The 23,600-nt window shown below is 39.4% G+C and overlaps 1 protein-coding gene across 4 annotated transcripts; it reads left to right on the forward strand.

Moving 5' to 3' along the window:
- Positions 1 to 438: 438 nt before the first annotated feature.
- LOC121873239 (SET and MYND domain-containing protein 4-like) lies at positions 439 to 23,153 on the forward strand. 4 transcript variants are annotated; one of them, XM_042376625.1, is made up of 5 exons: positions 439 to 785; positions 13,242 to 14,006; positions 14,405 to 14,526; positions 16,717 to 17,205; positions 21,447 to 23,153. In XM_042376625.1, the coding sequence occupies exons 2-5, from the start codon at positions 13,286 to 13,288 to the stop codon at positions 22,134 to 22,136; spliced, it is 2,022 nt and encodes a 673-aa protein (XP_042232559.1). In that variant the 5' UTR covers positions 439 to 785; positions 13,242 to 13,285; the 3' UTR covers positions 22,137 to 23,153. The 4 variants fall into 4 exon arrangements, with proteins under 4 accessions (XP_042232559.1, XP_042232560.1, XP_042232563.1 ...); XM_042376626.1 differs by having other exon boundaries at positions 439 to 780; XM_042376627.1 differs by lacking the exon at positions 439 to 785 and adding an exon at positions 4,992 to 5,421.
- Positions 23,154 to 23,600: the final 447 nt, after the last annotated feature.

Genomic DNA, 23,600 nt, shown 5'->3' on the forward strand with positions numbered 1-23,600 from the left:
TAATTAAGAAATAGTCAGTCAGTCCAACGTCAAATTACTGTAACATTTATTTAATTACTACTGCAAAATAATGCAATGATTACCCTAAAATATGAATACAATACCCAAAGAAATCCTTGATTACCCTAGATTTGGCAAAAGTTTGGTTTATCCTAAATTGCACCCTGAAGAAGGCTTGATTACCCTAAAATAGGGCATTTACCCTGAAGCACATTTATTGGCTCTAGTGCCACTTCCCCTGATTCGGATTTATCTTGTTATAATAATAATAATAATAATAATAATAATAATAATAATAATAATAATAATAATAATAATAGTAATAATAATAATAATAATAATGATAATAATAATAATGATAATGATAATAATAATAATCTTAAGACTTTATATGTAGTTAAAATTAATTCTATATCAGTGGTGACTCGTGACACGTCAGGGTGGTGGCAGCGATGGTGACATATCTACGTCACATTCACCTGGATACATCAAAGGGAAAGTAGATTTTGGATCAGAACGAATGTATTGTTCGTATAAATAATTGAAGTTGATAATGTATGTATTTTATATAATTATGAGTAATAATTCACGCACAAATATTAGTATCTGTACAAAAATTGGCAGCGCGACAGCCATACAGGACCTGGACGTGTGCTTGTGTGGGGCTCTCGACGACTGGTGGACTGGCTGATCACTCCTTGCCACGTCTTCACACCACACTTACGACACCCAGGTTGGGACTAGTGAATACCATACTACACCCCAGCCTCTGTCTACAGGGTAAAGTATGTGTCACTTGGAACGTGTGTTATGGTTTATGGCGTAACATTGTGTTAGTTGTGTGTTGTTAAGAACATAAGAATGGAGGAAACTGCAGCGGGCCTATTGGCCCATACTGGGCAGTCCCGTTTACACCCAACCCCTATTACTCATATAAGCATCCAACCTATGTTTGCATTTAGAAGTGTTTATGTGTGTGTGTGATATTTATTGGTGTTCTTTTGGCAGGTGCAAGTTTGGTAACTTGGGTAAAAGGGTTAAATTTGCATTTTCAACCAATATGGCTCTCGAGTTGAGCAGTGAGTTTTTCCGAAAGGTTTGACAATTTTAAGACAATATTCTTCCGTGACATTTCCCTCATAAAATACTTAAATATACCGGGGGAAGGGGGCTGGGTAGGTAGGTAGGTAAGGTAATTTGTACCTTAGGTCATCTGTGAGGGAAACGTCACAGAAGTGTCTTGAAAAGGGCAGTTTTATTGGTATTATTTTACTTTCGGATATAGCGCCCCCGAAAGTTATAAGCTACTGAACATTTAGATCTTACTATTCTGAGCATTTTGAACCCCATATATACATGGCGGAAATAGATAATAGCGACACAATATAATTTAATTGATTTTAAGTAGTTTTCAGTGTTCATCTCTGAGATGTTATCATGCGTAATGCTGACCAACGTCATCCAGTCGTGACCAATGAGGTATTGATATCATCACGCGATTTTTTCTCGACCAATCACATTTATTTTTTTTCAAAGGAAACAGCCTGGGTATGATTTTAGTTTCATTGACCAGTTTCACAATGGCCGTGGTGGAGGTTGGTTGTCGTTTGGGTATTTTTGCGTTTACACATTCCACATTCCTACCACTAATCTATCATCATATTCTAATAAGACTTCTAATTATATTTTAATTTTCATCTATTACATTACTGTCGCAAATGTATAATAACGGAGATAGCATATCCAAAATTTTCTCTATTTTCTTCCATTAATCTTCTGCCATTATCGCCTACCCCACCTCCCACACTGCGCGTCTCCTTCATAAATCATCATGCGCATGCGTTCCCGTACACGACCAATCGAAAGCGTTTTTTTTTTTTTGCAACCAATTAAAATAATTTGTGGTTTAATTCGCGGTATTTTTGGCCCAATCAAAATCAATTTTTATTTTGGGTCTCGTACTTCGAAATTCACATTCATTTCCGACCATATGTCTGCGATTGGTGTCACTTCAATTATATGGAGCTGATTGAGAGTTTTGGGGAAAAAACGAAGAAACTGTAGTGGACGTTAGACAACATTAATATCTCGATACCCCTACAAAACTATAGCATTTTTTCGATCACAAGGTGTTCTTCCAACCTCAGTAAAGTGTCCTAAGTGCAAGACAATGTAAATATCGCAAAGAACAACAAATGTGGCGATGTTTAAGAATCTCAGAATCCAACGACAAACAAGAACCAGCTCAATAAGGTAAGAAATAGGCGATTCCATCATATGGTGAGAGTCAATTAAGTTAGGTTTGTTTTTTTGTTTTTCTAGTGTGCTTTGGTGTATTTTTCATTCGCTTAGAAAAATATGTTTTTGACTTTCTAACAGTGGGAGGTGGAAGTGCAAATTTACCGTCGTTTGTGCTCCTACGATTATTTTAAGTTTATTGCAGAGTTTTACGAGAAAGACGATTATTCTATCCAATTCTTACGTATCCTTGGTCCTTCCACTTCTAAGTTTTTTTTTTATTTTATTTTTTTTTGTCACTCCCCTAATCTTGTGCAAGGTGAAGCACAGAAGCACTTACAGCACCCAACTGGGAAGCATGCTAAGTTCATGCTTGCCTCTATGTCTCATGAGTTAATGGCATAGAAGCCTGAAGGGTCATAGGTTTTTTTTTTTGTCAAGGGCGTAGAAGCCTGAAGGGTCATAGGTTTTTGTCAGCAAGTTATTGGAAGCTCTAACAACTTTCCCTGAATATGAATTCGTACTTTTTCGATTTACAACATGTACCTACTTTACTGCTAGGTAAGCAGGGACCAAGGGGGCTAGGAAGTATGTCCAAACAACTTTCCACCGGCCCGGGAATCGAACCCATGGTATCTCGCTTGCGAGGCAAGAGCGGTACCGCTCTACCACCAGCCCCCTTTCTAAGGTATTGTATTTTCGAACCACACGTGAGGTCATGTAATTCACCCCTTCTCTCAGCTGCTTTTTCAAACTATCAAAGTTTGCCCTTCTGAAATCTGGGACTTTAATGGAATTTTCCTTGCAACTGCCATTAAATTCTAATTGGAATCTTATTTCTTTGTGATATCTGTTGGCAAGTTCGTTCCCTACCTCGACATTACTGAAGTTTTCTCTGTTTGATCTAACTAAATCAAGTACTGAATATTATTACCCCTGGTGGGTTCGGTTATATGTTGACTTCGGAAACAGTCCTGGATTCTTTCAAGAAAATCCTCTGATTCTGAGTTATCCGTAAGGTCGATCCAATCTATTTGGCGAAATTTAAAGTCGCCTACTATACAGACTTTGCTGTGTATGGAAGCCCTGCTCATTTCATCCCAAATAAGTCACTCATTAACCTTATCAAGATTAGGAGGTCTATATAAGAACATAAGAATGGAGGAAACTGCAGCGGGCCTATTGGCCCATACTGGGCAGTCCCATTTACACCCAACCCCTATTGCTCATATATCCATCCAACCTATGTTTGAAGCTATCCACCGTATTCAAGTTAATGATGATATTTGGTAACTTGTTCCACATGTCCACTCCTCTATTTCCAAACCAATGCTTACCTATTTCGTGCCTAAATCTAAATTTGTCTAATTTAAAATCATTGTTACGAGTTTGCTCCTGGTTGGATAGTTTAAGTACGTATCTTTGTAATGGCCCCTTTGTTCAGCCCTGCCTTCCACTTATACTCCTCTATGAGGTCGCCCCTCACTCTACGTCTTGAGGGTGTGCAAATTAAGATGCTTTAACTTGTCTCTGTACACAAGGTTCCTAATGCCCGGGATTAGCCTTGTCATTCTCCTCTGAACTCTTTCCAAGGATTCTATATCCATTCTGTAATACGGTGACCAGAATTGAACTGCATAATCCAAGTGAGGTCTCACAAGCACAAGATATAGTTTTAGGATGACATCGCTAGTCCTGTAACTAACACTCCTTTGTATGAACCTAAGTACTTTATTAACCTTGTTTCGAGCAAATACACATTGTTTACTTGGCATAAGATTACTACATATCATTACTCCTAAATTTTTCTCGCAGTCGGATTTCTCAATAACATCGTTGTTCGTCTGGTATCTGGTTTCCCTGTTTACATCTCCTATACTGAGTACAGTGAGTTCTGCTATAACGCGTGTTTTGATAACGCGAATTTGCTCTAACGCGATTTATGAATTAGGAACGATATTTGTATAACGCGAACGCTTGTTTGCTATAACGCGATTTTTGCTTACTATTTCTCCAATTTTGTGGTACAATATTAACTGTGAATATAGTAAAGAAGAATATCAACAAGAAGCGTTCTGGTGATAGAATTCCCGGTGATGATCGTAAAAGAAAGGATATAACACTTGAAGAGAAGCTCGATTTTATCAACCTCAAAATCACCCTTCTCCCCCATCAAGTAAAGTGTTACATTTACTGTATGATTTCATTATTAGATATGAATGTAACATTTATTTAGACTGTGCTATCCTTTGTGTTAGGCTAACTACTAAATTTTTTCGATTTCGAGTAATCTGCACCTAACCCTATTTTCTCCATAAGCCCTGTTATTTCTATTACGCGATTTTCTATAACACGATATTTTACAAGAACACAATTATCGCGTTATAGCAGAACTACCTGTACTTTACATTTGTCCACATTGAATTTCATCTGCCATTTTTTAGACCATTTGAAAAAATTTGTTTAGATCTTCCTGTAGTTTTAATTACATGCCCTATTTTAGTGTCATCAGCAAATTTATTTATGTTGCTGTCTACGCCGATATCTATGTCGTTTATGTATATGTAATAAATAATAATGGTCCAGGGACTGTCAGTTGGTTGAAAATGTTCAAAGGAGGGCCACCATACTGGTGCCTGCACTTCGGCACCTCTGCTACCCGGAGAGATTGGAGCGCCTGAACTTGCCTAGGTTATACTCCAGACAGGCAAGGGGTGACCTAATTGAGGTATATAAACATCTCAAGGGGCACTACTCAGTCGAGTGTCCTTACTTGGAGCTGGCAGATGCTCGCCCCACAAGGGGTCACAGTAGAATTCACATTCTTGTTTACCAGCAAGTCAGGTTAGTGGAATACCCCTTCATCCTGCCATAATTGCCATTGCAATATTTGAACATTGGCCTGATCATATACAGTAACTGATAAATCTGAAGGACAATGTCGCATGATGGCTGGTGCCAATGGGGCTACACATTTTGTGGCCAAAGAGTAAAAACTGCAAGATAAGATATAAGAGATACTTGTACAGCAAGATATAAGAGATACTTGTACAGCCTTTGATAATGAATGGACAAATTGTGTGCAGTACAAGCCTCTTTACTTGGGCACTCCAGAACCTACAACTCTTTATGTGTGAAAATCACGCTTGAGTTGATTGAGGACATAGTGTAGAAGAAGACTCAGTAAGTTACATTTCAGTCATTTAATATAGAATTATGTCTCTTTATTCACTTAAATCAACAAGCTTCAGGTATCAGCTTCTTTATGTTTTATCGTGATGTCTCCAAGTATATGTGCACTTACTTGACGCAGTACTGTACAGCTTATTTATGACTCACTAGTGAGTGAGGAGGAGAAATGGGAGGTTATTCGGCAGGCAAAAAACTTAGCAAGGAGCGAGGCATTTCGGAGTGTATTCATTCACCCAGATCATACGGTAATGCAGAGGGAACAGCACAGGAAGCTCCTGCAGGGCTTGAAGCAGAGAAGGGAGGAGTCGAGGAGGAGCAGGGACGGGTGTAAATGGGTTGTATTCAGGGAGAGAGTGGTGGAAGCAAGTGTGCCGACACAGGGCAGGGGGACAGCAGCGCACCCTCCACTCGCTCTACCCCCTGCCCGGGAGGTGGCACCACTTCCGCCTATCAGCCGGGAGGAGGCAACCGCCTTGTAAACAATGACATTTCTAACCACACCCTGCAAAATACAGTGTACTTAGCAAATGCTGCAGCTTCTGAGAATGAGGGGGGTTACTACTAAGAGCAGAGATGTTACCGAGAACAAATTCTGGCTTGAATGTCATGTGCACTAATACTGACACGTTCCTTGATAAGAGAGAGGAGTTTGAAACACTACTGAAGGTACACCAACCAGATATTGTGGGAGTTGTAGAACTGTTGTACAAGAACAGGAGAATCGACCCAGAGGAATGTGAGTTCAGTATTGCTGGATATGACTCATTTACAAACCTTTCTCAAGAAACTTGCAAGAGGGGTGTGGTTATTTATGCTACTGTAGGCAAGACCTTAGAGCCAGCCAGGCTAGAGTACAGAGAGGATGTTTTTGAAGAGTCCAAGTGGTGTAAAATTAAATTAAAGGGAGGGGGACTTACTTATCGTCGGGTGTATCTACAGATCCCCAAACTGTGGCCCACTAAATCAAAGGAACTTAAGAGCCATAATAGACAACTCGGCAATGCTCAACCCTAGCCACCTCCTTATCATGGGGGACGTTAACTATGGCGACATTGACTGGAGAAACGAGTTCATCCCAAATGACTTGAATAACCCTGTTACTCTTTTTGTAGAAACTCTGAGAGATTATTTTCTGTTCCAACATGTTAGAGACCCGACACATTACAGAGGGGAGCAAACACCCAAGCCATTAGACCTCATCACAACAAACGAGGAGGGTATGGTGGCCAAACTGGAACACCTTGCCCCAGTTGGCACCAGTCACCATATAGTGTTGTCATTCAGATTTAACTGTTACCTAGTTCAAGATAAGGCCAAGGTGCAAATATTACAGGGGAAATTACAATGGGATGAGGGAAGAGGTGAGGGGTATTCACTGGCTTGACTTATGAAGGCACAAGAATGCAGACACTACGCTGAATATCATAAACAGTAAAGTGACCCATTTGATCGATAAGTATATACCCAAGATCAAACCCAGTGCTTCTAGGAATACGAGGGGATACCTACAGTTGAATCATGACGTGGTCGACAAAGTTAAGAAGAAAACCCAGAAATTCAAGACGTGGGTTGGGTCAAATGATGAGCAGGACAGGAGGATGTATGCAAGAGCCAGAAACCAAGCAAAGATAGAATGTAGAAGGGCTGAAAAGGAGTTCCAGAGGCTGGTTGCAAGCGAGGTCAAGTCAAACCCAACGGCGTTTTACGGCTATGCAAAGTCGAAATTAAAAACGCGAGTAGGAATATCAGACCAGACAGGATAAAGCCGAGGCATTGAACACCTTCTTTTCCTCGGTGTTCACAAGAGAGGATGCGATTAACCTTCCTGCGTTTGAGGACAGATGGTTCGACACAGCATTGACCCACATTGTGTTCACAGAAGAGGTTATAAAAAATAAACTGTCAAAGCTGAAGGTCCATAAGAGTCCCGGCCCTGACATGGTGCATCCTAGAGTGATAAGAGAGTTGTGCAATGAGCTTGCCGAGCCCCTGAAGATCCTGTTTTGTAAATGTCTGGATGAACAAAAGGTCCCCAGTGAATGGAAAGTGGCTAATGTGAGTCCTATCTGCAAGAAGGGCGATCGTCTCTCCACGAACAACTATAGACCGGTGATCTTGACCAATATAATATGTAAAGTACTTGAGAGTGTTATCAGAGATGCCGCAATGGAACATCTAATACGAAACAACCTTGTAAAGGATTGCCAACATGGTTTTATGCCGGGGTGCTCCTGCTTAACACAATTGCTCAAGGTATTGGATATTTGGACCCATATTCTGGAACGGGGTGGTAATATCGACAATATTTACCTAGACTTTGCCAAGGCTTTCGACAGTGTACCCCACGAAAGGCTGAAAATCAAACTGGAAGGGTATGGAATTCGGGGAAATGTCCTGGCGTGGATAGAAGACTTTCTACATGACTGCAAGCAGTGTGTGGTGATTAATGGCACGAAATCATCATCCGTACCTGTCACAAGCAGGGTACCACAGGTATTGGGCCCGCTGTTGTTTGCTTGTTTCATAAATAACGTGCCTGACGTTGTACACTCCTCCATACAAATGTTTGCTGATGACGCCAAGTTATTTCGGGAAATCAAGAACCAAGCGGACTGTGAAGAGCTGTAGAAGGACCTTTGTGGGTCCAAGAATGGTCGAAGAAATGGCTGCTGAGATTCAATGTCACGAAGTGTAAGAGGATGCACTTGGGGCGTACCAACGGTAAGGAGGCGTATCATATGTCCCAACAGGATGAAGAAACTGCACTATTTGAGACAATGTGAGAAGGACCTAGGTGTGTATGTTGACAATGAACTGAAGTTCTCGGGCCTTTGCGAGAAGAAGGTAAATCAGGCAAATAAATTATTGGGTCTTATAAGGTCGTTCAGATATCTAGACGGTCCGTCCTTCGTAACGATCTTCAAGAGTGAAGTGCTTCCCCATCTGGAGTACTGTCACCCCGTCTGGTCCCCGAGATATACTAGGGACTATCAGTTGGTTGAAAATGTTCAAAGGAGGGCCACCAGACTGGTGCCTGCCCTTCGGCACCTCAGCTACTCTGAGAGATTGGAGCGCCTGAACTTGCCTAGCTTATACTACAGACGGGCAAGGGGTGACCTAATTGAGGTGTATAAGCATCTCAAGGGGCACTACTCAGTCGAGTGTCCTTACTTGGAGCTGGCGGACGCTCGCACCACAAGGGGTCACAGCTCATGCTTGAAGAAGCCGCAAGTCTAGAAAGGTGTGAGGGCAAACTTTTTTGGAGTGAGAGTTGTGAACTCTTGGAACAATCTACCAGCTCTTTCAAGACAAGACTTGACCAACACTGGAGCAGGTGCAGGTACATTCAGGAGCCGGTGCATGCCCAGTACTTGCCAACAGTGCATAACAGATGTAACCGATCGTCCAAGCGGCTAACGAACCGATCTTTTGGTGAAGAGGATAAAAGAAAAGGAAAAGTATTCAGTGACGTAATTGATCATCCAAGCGGCTAATGAGCCGATTAGTGGTGAAGAGGATAAAAGTAAAAAAAAAAAGTCTTTAGTGTTATGTTGATAGAATATATTACTTTACATGTAATTAACATTCTCCATTCCTTTTGTAATGAAAGTGGATCACCTAAGGATTATCCATCCCAAATTATTTCACCTTAAGATTAAATAACCTTAAGCAAACCTAACCCCATCTCCCAAATAGGCTGGGATGGAGAATCTTAAGGCAATTCATTAAATTAATTAAACTAAATTTTATTATGATACATTCATTACAGGTCAGGATCACAGATACATTCTGCAGCCATTACTACACATGCCTAGTAATTGTCAACAATGTGCAACAATTGTGACCAACCACCTAAATGGCTAACTGAGATGGCTGTTGGTGTTGCTTCTACGACTACTGATGTGATTGGTTGAAGGGCCTATACTAGTTCTGTATGTGTTCATAGTGTTTCACAACTATGCAACATAGCTGGGAGTACAAGTACTGTACTGTACTCTATGGTGGTACAACTGTATCGCACATAACTCTTACTAATATGTCAAGGGTTCAAGCCTCGGCCCGCACACGCAAGAAGGGGGTTATCCTGTGTGACCCTACCAAATATCTCAGGTTTTCCAGTCCCAAGTTTTCTCCTGGAGACCAACCACCTGAATGACTAGTAAGCTGATAAGTGACGAAAATTATTAAAAAGACACACACACACACACACATCCTTGACCACCGAAGGGTCAAGACGTACCTGGCGCTCCTCTCGGAGCAGCCAGGTCAACTGTTAAGTTGGCCCATACCAACCCCCTCCCCTGAACCCTCCTCCCCACCGGAATATCAACAAGTTCTCGCCAGAAGTTACAATTTCATTTGGAAAGGAACGGAACCAGTGTTAAACAGGTGAACAGTGGTGAACAGTGCTTAAGTCAGTGAGAACAACTCAACGGTAACAGTCGTACCCAAGTTAACCTTCACACAGTGAGGTCCCAGGTACCCAGTGATAGCGGCCCTTGAGACCCAACAATAACCACCGATGTGTTAATCCGTCTACGATAGGAAGGACTGGGACCACACCTCACTCATATAACACCATCTGTGAGGGAATTACTACACCACATGTCCCTCATAACACCATCTGTGAGGGAATTACTACACCACGTCAAGTCCCTCATCACACCATCTGTGAGGGAATTACCACACGTGAGGTCCCTCATAACACCATCTGTGAGGGAATTACTACACCACGTCGGGCCCCTCAGAACACCATCTGTGAGGGAATTACTACACCACGTGATGCCCCTCATGACACCATCTGTGAGGGAGTTACTACACCACGTGAGGCCCCTCATAACACCATCTGTGAGGTAATTACTACACCACGTGAGGTCCCTCATAACACCATCTGTGAGGGAATTACTACACCACGTGAGGCCCCTCATAATACCATCTGTGAGGTAATTACTACACCACGTGAGGCCCCTCATAATACCATCTGTGAGGTAATTACTACACCACGTGAGGCCCCTCATAACACCATCTGTGAGGGAATTACTACACCATGCCAGATCCCTCATAACACCATCTGAAGGAACTACTACACCACGTGAGGTCCCTCCTAACACCATCTGGGAGGGAGTTACTACACTACGAGTTTGCTGTTTAACACCTACATTAATCTGTATGTTCACTGCATGTTCCTTTACCTTTCTATAATGAAGGCTTTTGTTAAACCACCAATGAATGTAATAAGTCATTAGTGTCCAATGTATATTTTCAGCCTTCGGGCTGCAGAATTTTTTCAATAAACCGTTAATTATTATTATTATTATTATTATTATTATTATTATTATTATTATTATTATTATTATTATTATTATTATTAGAGTTGGTCAGTTCTTTATTATATAATGGCACTGTTGGCAAGAAGTGGACATTTGTAACCATATGCTCTTTGTCGCTGATAGGCCAGTTAACTGCTTGGCCAGTTGGTCATGACTATTATGCACTGTTGGCAAATGCAGGGCTGATTGGGTGTGTACAGGCTTTAAAATGTACCAGAACATGAATCGATGTTTTTCTTGTTGAAGTCCTCAAATGAGTTTACCCTCGATGCCATCACAACACTGGCAAGATTTTACATCAGTTACTCCAAAGAAGTTTGCCCTTACAGATGTATATACTTGAGGCTTTTTTAACTTGATGCTGTGACTGCTAGAGGGGCAGGCAACTGCTAGCTCCAGAAATGGGCTCCTGAATATACTGTACAAGAACATATTTCATTGTTGGTCAAGGCTGGACTTAGAGAGTTAACACTTGGTGCTGTCACAACATTCTCTGGTAGGACATTTCAAGAGTTGACATTTCTTACTTAAAATAAGTTACCCCTGGCAGCTTTAACTTGAGGCCATGACCCTTAGTGGGGTTGTCAAGCACATAGTCCATTAGATTGAGCAATGTTTTTTTGAGGTTAAACTGGTGTTATATCGCCCCTCGTCTTCTGTAATATTGTACAATATAAAGTTTGACAAGTAAATGGTTTACTGTTTGGTTTTAAAGTTAATGAAAAAGGGTTGTGCACAGCTGTGACTATTTTCTTATACAGTACTCCTGTTTAAAACAAATGTAAACCATTTTAATTTTTTATTTGTCAGGAACATAAGTCCTCTATCACTTCACTTAACCCCCTAGCCCCAGGCTAGGGTGCCGCTGGCCGTGTCCCCTCCACGTGGGGGTAAATCAAGAAGAATCAAAACTTTTCCAAAAATAATTTTTAGCCCTTTTAAATGATAAAACAATAAAAAAAGAAGTAAGAAAAACTATATATTGACCCTCTAGAAACTTCTCTGGGACAGTGTTGTTTTGACAGCTGATGCTCGTGGTAGCTATGCACTTACAGGCCATTTTCTGCTTGCCTTTACTATAAATACCGGTAATTCATTTAGAATATTTTATTTGCATTATTTTTCATAAAAGTGCTCGGCAACACACACGCAGTTGGTCACCAGGCTGTCTGGCTGTCTTTGTGTTTGGTAGACCAAGTAATATATAAATGATAATAATTCCACAAATAAATACAGAAAACTGTGAGGGCAAACTTTATCGGAGTGAGAGTTGCGAACAGTCTACCAGAGAGTGTTGTGACGGCACAGTGTGAGCTCTTTCAAGACCAGACTTGACCAACACTGGAGGAGGTTCAGGTACATTCAGGAGCCAGTGCATGCCCAGTACTTGCCAACTGTGCGTAACAGAGACGTGACCGATTGCCCAAGCTGCCAATGAGCTGATCAGTGGTGAAGAGGATAAAAGTAAAAAGTATAACATAATCATAGCATTATTTTCCAGTAATTCTACACTACAATACAACTACACTACTTTTAGCAATACAGTATTACTTTGATACAACATAATAAAAAGGACAAACAATGAAAATGAAACAAATAAAAGTACATAATTACGTTCAGGAAGCTTCCCTGTGGCCGAGCGTGTGGTGTGACAGGCAAATGGTCACACTGGAACCTGATAACCTACGCTGGGCATTTAAACAGTGGCGGTAAAAGGCGCGTGTTCTGGAATGTCACCCGAGGCATAAGGGTTAATGTGACAAAATTATATGTGGATATCAATTATAAAAAATTTCAGCTTCAAAAGTGTGACTTGTAGCATATTTTGTGTAACACTGTAGTAATGTGCATTAATCTTCTTTACCAATAGACCTGGATATATTGGTAGAATGAAAAAGACTAATACTGTATTGTTGCAAAAGTTGTTATTGATGAAAATTGTTTACATTTGTATAACTGGCAGTACGTATTGTTGATGAAAATAATTCTACACTGGGCAGCACCGAGCATCAGTCAGGGAGGTAATTATTGAGGAACTAAATTCAACAAATTAATAATCAGTAAAACACAAATTAAGTACAGCTACTCCCCGACTTACGACCACTCGGACATAAGACCGCCTCGGTCGTGCCAAAATTTTGTCAAATTACATATTTTCGAGTCCCAACGTCAGTGATTGAGCTGTGTACTGAAAAAATTTTCGTTTGTAATTCACTCTAACGTGGCTGGCAAGCTTAAAAGTGAGAGTTTTGTGGTGCTGAGAAGAAAAAGAGATGCCCATTTTAGATTTTCTATGTATTATTTAAGCATTTTCAACTTACGACCATTTCGACTTACGACTTGGATTTGTGTCCCTAACCCCGTCGTAAGTCGAGGAGCAGCTGTATATGTAGCCCGTTGTGTTAAATGTAATAATTAGTGTACTGGGAGGTGTAATATTAGAAGAGGTAACCCTAAAATTAAGATTACTGTCATTTTCAGGTACTGTGGTCCTTGAGCCACGCTACTTCAGGAAGTTAGACACCATGCCTTATATTGATGTGATGATGTCACGTTTACTTAAAGTGCTGGAGAAAACTAACAATATTCGTAAACTGGTGGCCTTACATGAGCCACCTCATACCACAGAGGAAGCTTTTTCATTCCTTTGGGGTCTGGAAGAAGCCCACCAGGTTTTAACAACAGTCTTTCATTCATCTGGCAAGTCTGAAAATCATGCCGCTGCTTACCGTGGACAAGGTGACATAGCTTACATGCAGCACCACTTGGATGAGGCTCTAAAGTTTTACAATTTGGCAATTTCATCAGCACCACACCCAGGTGCTGAGGGAAGAACTCCAGCTCATGGTAGTGACACTGAAGAAAATGTCAACAGCTTTAGTTCAGGAGAATATAAGGAGTTGGCTCAGGCCTATGAGGCACGATCAGTAGTCTTGTATGCCATGAAGCAGTATGGCAAGTGTTCAAATGATGTTGATCTGGCATTTCATTTTGGATGTTCACGACCTTCTTTCAAGAAATTGTTAGACATGAAGACCAAGTGTCAAAAATTTACATCAGCTGGTAAACAAGGGACAGCTAAGGCTTTTTTAGACTCCAATGAATTATCTTTTGCTTATGAAACTCCAAAGCCACCAACACTAGCCAAGCCAAACCCAGCCATGCCATCACTAAGCAGTGCTGTTGAACTGGCCTTCACACAGTGCCAGGGACGGCACCTCCTTGCTAAACATGACATTAATCCAGGTAAGGCAATAAATAATGTCTTTGAGGAACATACAATAAATTGATGAGTAAATTATAAAGTAAGAAAGAAGATGAATATTTAATGGGACACTAACTTTTTTAACTCTTTCAATACTGTAATTTTAGAAGGAAAAAAGTACTCTGTGTACAGTAGTTAATTTAGACATCAGTAATTTCACTTTTGCACTGTATTGTATTAGGAATTTGTACAGGCCAATGTGAGTGTGTATTTGATGTTTAAACTCTTGTTGAGATATTTTGGTAATAAGATTTTTCTCTGTAGAATTATCACAGCAGAGTTTATTTTTGCTTGAGTTTGGAAACTTCATCATCTCCTATTGTTGTTCTGAATATTGTACTCATTATTTCTTTAGTTTTAATGATTTTTTTTTTTACAGGTGAGGTAGTGGCTGTAGATGAAGGTTACCTCAGTTTAGTGATCCCTGACCAGTGTAAGAGTTATTGTACTGTCTGCCTGACAAGGTGCCTGGCTCCACTCCCCTGCCCAAGTTGTAATCTGGTAAGTGTATTTATCATGTTCATTTATGTCTGGACAAAACACCAATTTATGTACTTGATTTGTTTTATCAAGATTTAATGTAGCTTATGGAATGAAAAGATTTAAATTTACACTTAAGATATAAAATTAAGTTCAGTTTCTTATTGGTTAATGTCTTATCCTTCTTTAACAGCACAGACCACTTCCCATCATTAATTTTGTTACTTTTGACTCTTCATAAACATCTTCCCCTCAAACCTTTATCTGACTTTTACTTTTGCCAACAAGTCTCTTGTTCCTTCTAGAACAATAACAGCACTGACTAGCTCTTGACACTCTTGGGTAGGTGCTCTCTCACGAGACACTCCTGGTCTGGCCTGTTACCTCACCACACGAGAGATAATTGTATGTAATGAGTCATAACAAGGTTGCTATTTGAAATAAAATGATGGGATTCTTTGCATTTGCATCTACAAACAGTTTTATGAGTAATCACGATAAAATAATTACGTAAGCGCGACTAGAGCACAACATTTTTGTGTATGCATATTTTCAGCCCATTCACTATCCTTGCGGTGGATTGTATTTTCATTCAGTAGGTCATGCTAGGCTTATATTAGGCCTAAGAGACCCTGATTGGACAACCATAATTTTGAGAATCATGCCATGTGTCTTTTATTTTTATCTTTAGTTAACTATTTTTTTTCCTAATTTACTGTGGATTTATTTTAATATTTTAGACAATCAATAATTTTGTTGTTACTTTTTACTTGGTGTACTTGAGTAGTTATGAATGAGATAGTTTTTTTTTTACTTTTACTTGAGTACATTGAACTTTGGATACTTTTACTTCGGTAACCTTTTGCCAATTGTAACAATACTTTTACTTACTGTATTTTATGGCATATAAGACACACGGCCATATAAGACACACACCACCTTTTAGCAGGGGGTATTTAGGAGAAAAACTTTAGTGTGTATTTTCCTCCTGTAGCCTTAGTTTTCTTAAAACAATATATACAGTACCAGTAAATGTGAGGAATAAATAAAAAAAATAACAATAAATAAGTTACAACAAAAATTCCTCTATTGCCAAACCAGAAAATAAAATTCAAATGAAAGTTTAACACAGACGCTATTTGCATATACTATACTGTACTGTACATCTGTCTTCCCTGTTTACCATGGTAACGATGACACTACCTCCGCTGATTCCCTAGCAATGTCCCTTGCCAACCACCCAGTCGTCCTCCCACTCCCCCACCAAGCCAGCTAACTTGTATACAAACAGCAGCTTGGCCCAGTAGCCTGATTATAGAGACGAGTCTAACCTGGCTACAATGCTGCCAGTGATGTTGACAGATGTAAATTTGAAAAGAAAGTTATCTGTAAATCTTCATTTGTATCAGGTATGTATTTGTAGATTGAAAAATATATGTTGCAGGTATGGCATTAATAGATTATAATGCTTGTAAGAGTTGGGTGTCTGCCGTACACATGTTAATCCTCTTAGGTTATCATGATCAGTACAGTACAGATTACTGTAGTAATAGAGCTACTGTACTATTTATATTTACAATAATACAGTAATTTTTTAATTAATTAAAAATAATAATAATGTGTTTAAGTAAGCTATAGCAGATTTTTAATTCTGGAGTTGGGTTAAGTAGATAGCCTACTGAAGACAGCAACAGGGGGATTCATTAGCTTGTAGGAGACCACAACTTCACATATAGGATGCAGGCGTATTTATTTTTAAAAAAATTTCGGACAAAAAAGTGCATCGTGCCGTAAAATACTGTAAGTAACAAAATCCAGTACTTTTTATAACTCTGGGTGCTGGGAATATTTTGAAGTAGCAGCCACAATAACAAGAACCTATCACAGACTGTGCATTTATTAAGAGAATTTGGTTATCAATGTATTTCTTACAAAAAATGTAATACTGTACTGTACTGTATTTATTGAGAAGGAAGCAGCATTTCACATTGCAATGGAGGGGTGTCTCATATGACAATATCAGCAGTTTACTGTACCGTATACCATATGGTTTACCAGTTCTCAAATGGTAAAATAATTTATAGTACAATATGCAAGCTTGAGAGGTATTATCTACCTTATATGATTTACCTATGTCTCGTCACATCTGACTAAAGCAAAATAACTTGCTTTGTTTATTACCTTCCATTCCTATCTTTTATTTTGTTGCAGGTGATATTTTGTAGTGAGGAATGCCGAACACAAGGATTATCGGGATATCACTGGCAAGAGTGCCCTGTCCTGCCAATCTTGACTTCCAATCAATCAGAGATTGGGATAACATTTAAAGTCTTATACAGACTGATGATAAAGACCTCTCATGCCAAGGTGAAGGAGATGATACCACTGCTGCAGTGTGAAGCCAAAGATAAGTCACCTGAAACTCTTGGCTTCCACAAGGAAGGAATCTATGATGTTGGTGACTACAGATCTGTGTACCACTTCGTGAAAAAAAAAAAAAAGCAGGATGTAATGGATATTATTGAACATTATATATTTGCTTTCATTATAACTAAGTGTCTACAACAGAGTGGGCGCTACTTCATCAATGACAACGGTGAAACATTCACTCCCAGCCATGAAGACCTCATCTTGACTGGAAGCACAGTGAGCCATCACTTGAACTGTAAATTGAATAATTGGGACATTAATATATCAAAGGTAACCTTTTCCAGCTTTTATTTATTTATAGTTATTTTATTATCTTTACAGGTCTCTGGTCTTCATGAATGACTTGCTAGATATTGCTAGATACCACTTCCAATCTGCCATTATAAAGGAACTTTTAGCAGCAGGGCCACACTATCCGTGTGAACTATAATTATGCTGCAAAGTTTTATTGCCCATTAGTCTGGATACCAGTCCAGATCAGTCGTTTCTGGGAGCAGCGGGGCTTAACTCCTTCACTACGGCATCACAATTGGTAGTATTTTATGTGGCTAACACCAAAGGATTTTATTAATCACAGAGAGGCCCACGTACAAAAGGAGTTAAGGCTAGGAAATGAAAACTCTATGAAGGTTTACTTCATTTCAAGGCCCACACCAGACTACAGATTATGTGGAACATTTACTTGTTTCAGTCCAGTGATTTTTAAAACTTTTTTGCCCTGACAAATTTTGGAGGAAATTGTTTGCCTTTTTTTTTGTGTGTGTTTTTTTAATGGAATAAGTATCAAAAACATCTAAAAACATAAAAAAAATTTGTGTGTATAAACTCACAGATCGCTTCTATCTGTCTAAATGCCTTTCGCCTTGTGTTAAACATTTACTTTTATATTTATCTTCTTTGCCACTGATCGGCTTGTTAACCACTTGGGCGGTCAGTCATATCTCTGTTACGTACTACTGACAAGTACTGGTTCCTGAAAGTATCTGTACCCGTGCCAGTGTTGGTGAAATCTGGTCTTGTATGAGCTCACACTAGGTGCCGTCACAACACTCTCTGGCAGATTGGTCCAAGAGTTCACAATTCTCACTCTTGAAGAAGTTTGCCCTCACAGTTTTCTGGAATTGTGGTTCTTCAACCTTGAGCTGTCATCCCTTGTGGAGCGGACATCTGTCAGCTCCAGGTACGAACACGTGACTGAGTAGTGCCCTCTGAGATGTTTATAAACTTCAATTAGGTCACCCCCTTGCCCAGCTATAGTACAGTATAAGCTAGCCACTTACAGGCATTTTAATCTCTATTTGGGTAACTGAGGTGATGTAGTGCAGGCACCAGTCTGGTGGCCCTCCTTTGGACATTTACATTCATTTGACAATCTCTCTCATTTATCGGTGACCAGACTATTCATAATATCTTTCTTGGTTCCAAAATAATAGGTAGATTATTAATATGGTGCAAATGGGAATAGGTTCCAGTATTTTGCACTCGTCAAAAATAAACAAAACTTCTATACAGTAATTGTACATGGCACATCATAACGTACAAAACTATATAATTTATGTACAAATATGTTTCCTTCCACTCTGAAATAACCCTATTAATGATGCCAAGAGTTAGATTGGGTGACAGTTTGTGCAGGCAGCCAGAGATGTGTGTGTGTGTGTCCCAGTGGAGGGAGCAGTCGGCTGGGGTAGTGATGCAGAGGCAACAAACTGTACAGGCATTGTAAATAGAAAATAGCTATTTTGAGCCAAGCTAATATTTAGCTAAACATGACATTCAGTGGTGAAGAAAGTAAACTTATATCAGAGGTGCATGCACTGTTAACGTGTTTAAATTGAAAAACTGTAGGTTTAACTAGCTAAGTTGCCAGATGCACGATTCACATACACACCCATGCTCTTCATTTTCCTCCACTAGAGAGAGAAGCAAATATTAGCAAATATTCATTCCATTAAATCAAATTCCCGCTAGAAGGACTTCTGTTACTGTATAAGGAAATAAGGAATGGTTACTGTATGTACAGTCCCCTTCACTAGTGTGTTTGCAGGAACTTGTCATATAAACATTTCCACAAATCATTACATTGAAATATTTGTTTTAACATTGTTTTAATTTGATTCCATAGTATGATTACTATTGTGGGTTTTCTTCTGTCGGTCGAATGTAAACAAATAGCGCTGCCACACTGACAAAACCTGATGAGCCCTTGAGAACACACTAATGAAGGGGACTACATTTGACTGTAATGGTATTAACCCATTGTGTACTCTGTCACTACTGAGCTGAATAAAATCGTCTGGCATTAGCCAAATAGAGCACAATACTAAAGGTAGCATTACTTTTGTGAGGGAGTTAGAGGTGCTCAGAAACTAATATTAAATTGCCCTTTGACCTTGTAGAGTATGAACTTGTCAATTGAAGATAATTTCAACGTTATTGGTAAGTGAGGTGTCTGAGTGCTGGCAGCAACACTCGTGCAGTCTTTGGAAAACACTTGTACTTCTTGTTTTTTACATTTATCCTCTTCACCCCTGATCGGCTCGTTGGCCGCTTGGGGCCATTGGTTACGTCTGTTACGCACTGTTAGCATGTACTGTGCTTGCTCCGGCTCCTGAATGTACCTGAACCTGTTCCAGTATTGGTCAAGTCTGCTCTTGAAAGAGCTCACGCTCGGTGCCGTCACAACACTTTCTGGTAGATTGTTCCAAGAGTTCACAACTCTCACTTCGAAAAAGTTTGCCCTCAAAGTTTTCTGGACTTGCGGCTTCTTCAATCTTGAGCTGTGACCCCTTGTGGGGCGAGTGTCCGCCAGTCTGGTGGCCCTCCTTTAAACATTTTCAACCAACTGACAGTCCCTAGTTTATCTCGGGGACCAGACAGGGTGACAGTACTCCAAACGGGGAAGCACTTCACTCTTGAAGATCGTTACAAGGGATGGACCGTCTAGATATCTGAACGACCTTCTTATAAGACCTAATAATTTATTTTCCTGATTTAAAATCTTCTCACAATGGCCCAAGAACTTCAACTCATTGTCAGCATACACACCTAGGTCCTTCTTACATTTAGTCTCAAATATAGTGCAGTTTCTTCATCCCGTTGGGACATATGATACGCCTCCTTACCGTTGGTACGCCCCAGGTGTATCTTCTTACACTTCGTGACATTGAATCTCAGCAGCCATTTCTTCGACCATTCTTGGAGCTCACAGAGATCCTTCTGCAGCTCTTCACAGTCCATTTGGTTCTTGATTTACCGAAATAACTTGGCTTCATCGGCAAACATTTGTATGACGGCAAACATTTGTATGAAGGAGTACAACGTCAGGCATGTCATTTATGAAACAAACAAACAACAGCAGGCCCAATACACTGCCCTGTGGTACCCAGCTTGTAACGGGTACAGATGATGATTTCATGCCATTAATCACCAAACACTGCTTGCGGTTATATAGAAAGTCTTCTATCCACGCTAGGACATTTCTCCAAATTCCGTACCCTTCCAGTTTGATTTTCAGTCCTTCATGGGGTACAGTGTCGAAAGCATTGGCAAAATCTAGGTTTATTTGTCGATATTACCACCTCGTTCCAGAATAGGGGTCCAAATATCCAATAACTTGAGCAATTGTGTTAAGTAGGAGCGCCCCGGCATAAAACCGGGTTGGTAATCCTTTACAAGGTTGTTTCGTAGTAGATGTTCCATCACGGCATCTCTGATAATACTCTCAAGTACTTTACATATTATGCTGGTCAGGCACACCGGTCTATAGTTATTCGTGGAGTGACGGTCACCTTTCTTGTAGATAGGACTCGCATCAGCCACTTTCTATTCACTGGGGACCCTTTGTTCATCCAGGCATTTACAAAATAGGATCTTCAGGGGCTCGGCAAGCTCATTGCACAACTCTCTTAGCACTCTTATGGACCTATAGCTTTGACAGTTTATTTCTAATACCCTTTTATAATGGTGTTCTTAAGAAATTGTGATCTAACTTACAAAAGATTTTTCAGGAATGGATCCCTTTCATAAATCAGGGAATGTCTTTCCCTAATACCAACATAGAGGACGCTTGTCTTTTTTCCACTGTTTATTTTATATTTTCAGAATTTGTGCTGTCATTACAAAATTTGGAAAGATGTTCATGACATTTTGAAAAACCTGCTTACACTATCACCCCAACCCACCTGAAGAGCAACCCAAACCCACCACAAGCACCCTTAACCCACCCGTTTAAAGGCTTTGCTTGCTGTTCCTGACATTTGATAAAACATGGATCACTTACTCCTAAACCTCGGTTGATTTTCTGGTTGGCTTCTCTTTTGATTAACAAAATATTGGTTTAATGCACAGACTGAACACACTTAAAAAAGTGTTGTGATGTACTAGATCACAAATGACAACTGCTGTACATGTTCCACCCACTTGTAGGTAACAGAAAACATGAATATGTAAATATGTTTATAACTTAATTTTTCTGTAAACTTTAATGTAATGGAGTTCTTTTCTTCCAGATTAACCTGGATAACTGTGAAGATGTTTCATTAGAATTGTTGGGTACTGGAATTTACCCTGCAGTAAGTCTCTTGAACCACTCCTGCAATCCAACATGTGCAGCATTTTACTATGGTAAGACAATAGTTATAAGAGCATTAAAGTATATCCCTGCTGGCACTCCAATAACTTTAAATTATTTATTAATTATGAAAAATGTTAATGTAAAGATAAGGTGGAGGGTCTTGAGAGAAGCATTTAACTTCACTTGCACTTGTGAAGCTTGTGAAAACAACTGGCCAACTCAGGAGGAATTGCCACCAATTCTATTCCTAAAATGTGTTAAATGTAACAAGGCCATAAACTTACAAACAAGGAAATGCTTAGAATGCCAGTTAAACTATGATGAGCCAGAGCTAGTGGCAGGTAGACAGAGAGCAACTCCTTATAACTTCAACCACATCAGCATAAAGATCACAAAGGCTAAAAATGATTTTGGGAATGCCAAGAAAAATATCTTGCAAAACCGCATCGTAACAGATGAATGGCTGAATGCAGTTAGGTTGCTGATAAAGCTTTTGTGTAAGTATGTCACGCAGCCATGTCGTCTTCTCTGTGATGCAGAAACAATTCTGACGGTTTGCCTCTTAAGACGTAGTTCATGTTTGTATGTCAGAGATCATGTTACACATGAGTGTCCTGTCTCGTAAACTCTTACAAGATTCTACTTGTTCAAGAATGGGGCTTTAAAATACTGGTTTACTCTACTGTGCTGACTTTGAACTGATGTTTCCACCAGAATATTAATTACTGTATATGTTTTGCCAGCATCATGAGCACTACTGTCTCCTCTCACTGTGTTTACTGCACAACATTCAACTCTAAACATAAATGATGTTTGTGGTAACGAGTGTGTGGAACATCAAGATTTTCACTCAATACAATATCTTAATGCTTTTTGTAAAGAGAGAGGTACAGTACACTGTATTAGATGTTTGTGTTTTAATTATATACTTTTTTCTTTATGATATTTGGTAACCTGTAGTGTTTGGTCCATAATTTTAATACAATACAAGAGTTTGTGAATACAGTACAGTACTTCTAGTAACTAAAATAATATGAAATATATATAAGTACTGTAAACTAATATGCAAGATTATTTCAAATAAATGTTGACTCTTTTAGAGGAACTACAGTGCTGTACCTTATTGACTTTTGGCTCACAGAGTTGAGGATGGAGGTTCTCTGTGGTTTTGCCAGCCAAATGTTCTTCCCTGAAGTTTGTGGCAGTTTTCTACCTTACGGACTGGGTATTAGTCTTTGGCCATTAGTATTTTTGTATAGTGTGGCCGACAGAGTATTTTCTTGTAAACTTTGTACTGTACCTTCACTGGACCTCTTAGGGTACATTAAACCCAATTGATTGTGATTGATTAATAACAGGTCGGAGGTTTACTGTAGGTGATTGTATTAATGAAAATACAACATATTATACATTGTTGGCAAGTCACCCCACTCAACCTCATTGTGTCATATGCTAAAGACAAAACAAAGTTAATGATTGGAAAATTTGAGCCAATTATTGACTCCAATAATTTTTTCCTTGTTTATTTTATTATGATTAATACTGCTGTATCTGGAAGGGACATACATACATCCCTTCTTTAATATTAGAAGTTTATAGTTATTTCATACTGTAGTTCCTTTAATAAATGTTTTGCATTAAACATTTTGTATTTATTGCACATTCTTTACTTTTTAAACTGATTTGTGATGAAGTTTAAAAATTGGAAAGAAATTTTGTGGTACAACAGTAATGTTTGTTTCTCACCACTGTGTGACAACTATAAGAACAGCCCAATTCCAACCATTGTAAAACTTATCAACAACTCGTAATTAACCTGTGTGTTCAGCGCTATGCCAATCTTAATTTTATACTGTAACTGTGCTTGATTTTTGTTATTTATTATATCCGTACCACTACAACAAAATTCAGCCCATAAGAGCCCGCACCGATAGATATAAGAACAGCACCATCCCATCTATTGTTAAAATAATAAACAACTCCTGATTTATGTACTGTACAGCCCTGTAAATGTATTTATTGCATATTATATCATTATGTCTAAATCAAATGTAAGTCTGTATATTTTCAGCCACGGGCTGCAACTCTA

The sequence above is a fragment of the Homarus americanus genome, unplaced genomic scaffold (assembly GCF_018991925.1).
Source record: "Homarus americanus isolate GMGI-L3 unplaced genomic scaffold, GMGI_Hamer_2.0 scaffold32929, whole genome shotgun sequence".
Lineage (NCBI taxonomy): Eukaryota > Metazoa > Arthropoda > Malacostraca > Decapoda > Nephropidae > Homarus > Homarus americanus.

Excerpts from the sequence above, each read along its gene's own strand:
- LOC121873239 (XM_042376625.1), top strand. The coding sequence starts at position 13,286 with ATGCCTTATATTGATGTGATGATGTCACGTTTACTTAAAGTGCTGGAG. Across the intron at positions 14,007-14,404 it reads TAAACATGACATTAATCCAG|GTGAGGTAGTGGCTGTAGAT; the intron begins GTAAGGCAATAA and ends TTTTTTTTACAG. Across the intron at positions 14,527-16,716 it reads CCTGCCCAAGTTGTAATCTG|GTGATATTTTGTAGTGAGGA; the intron begins GTAAGTGTATTT and ends ATTTTGTTGCAG.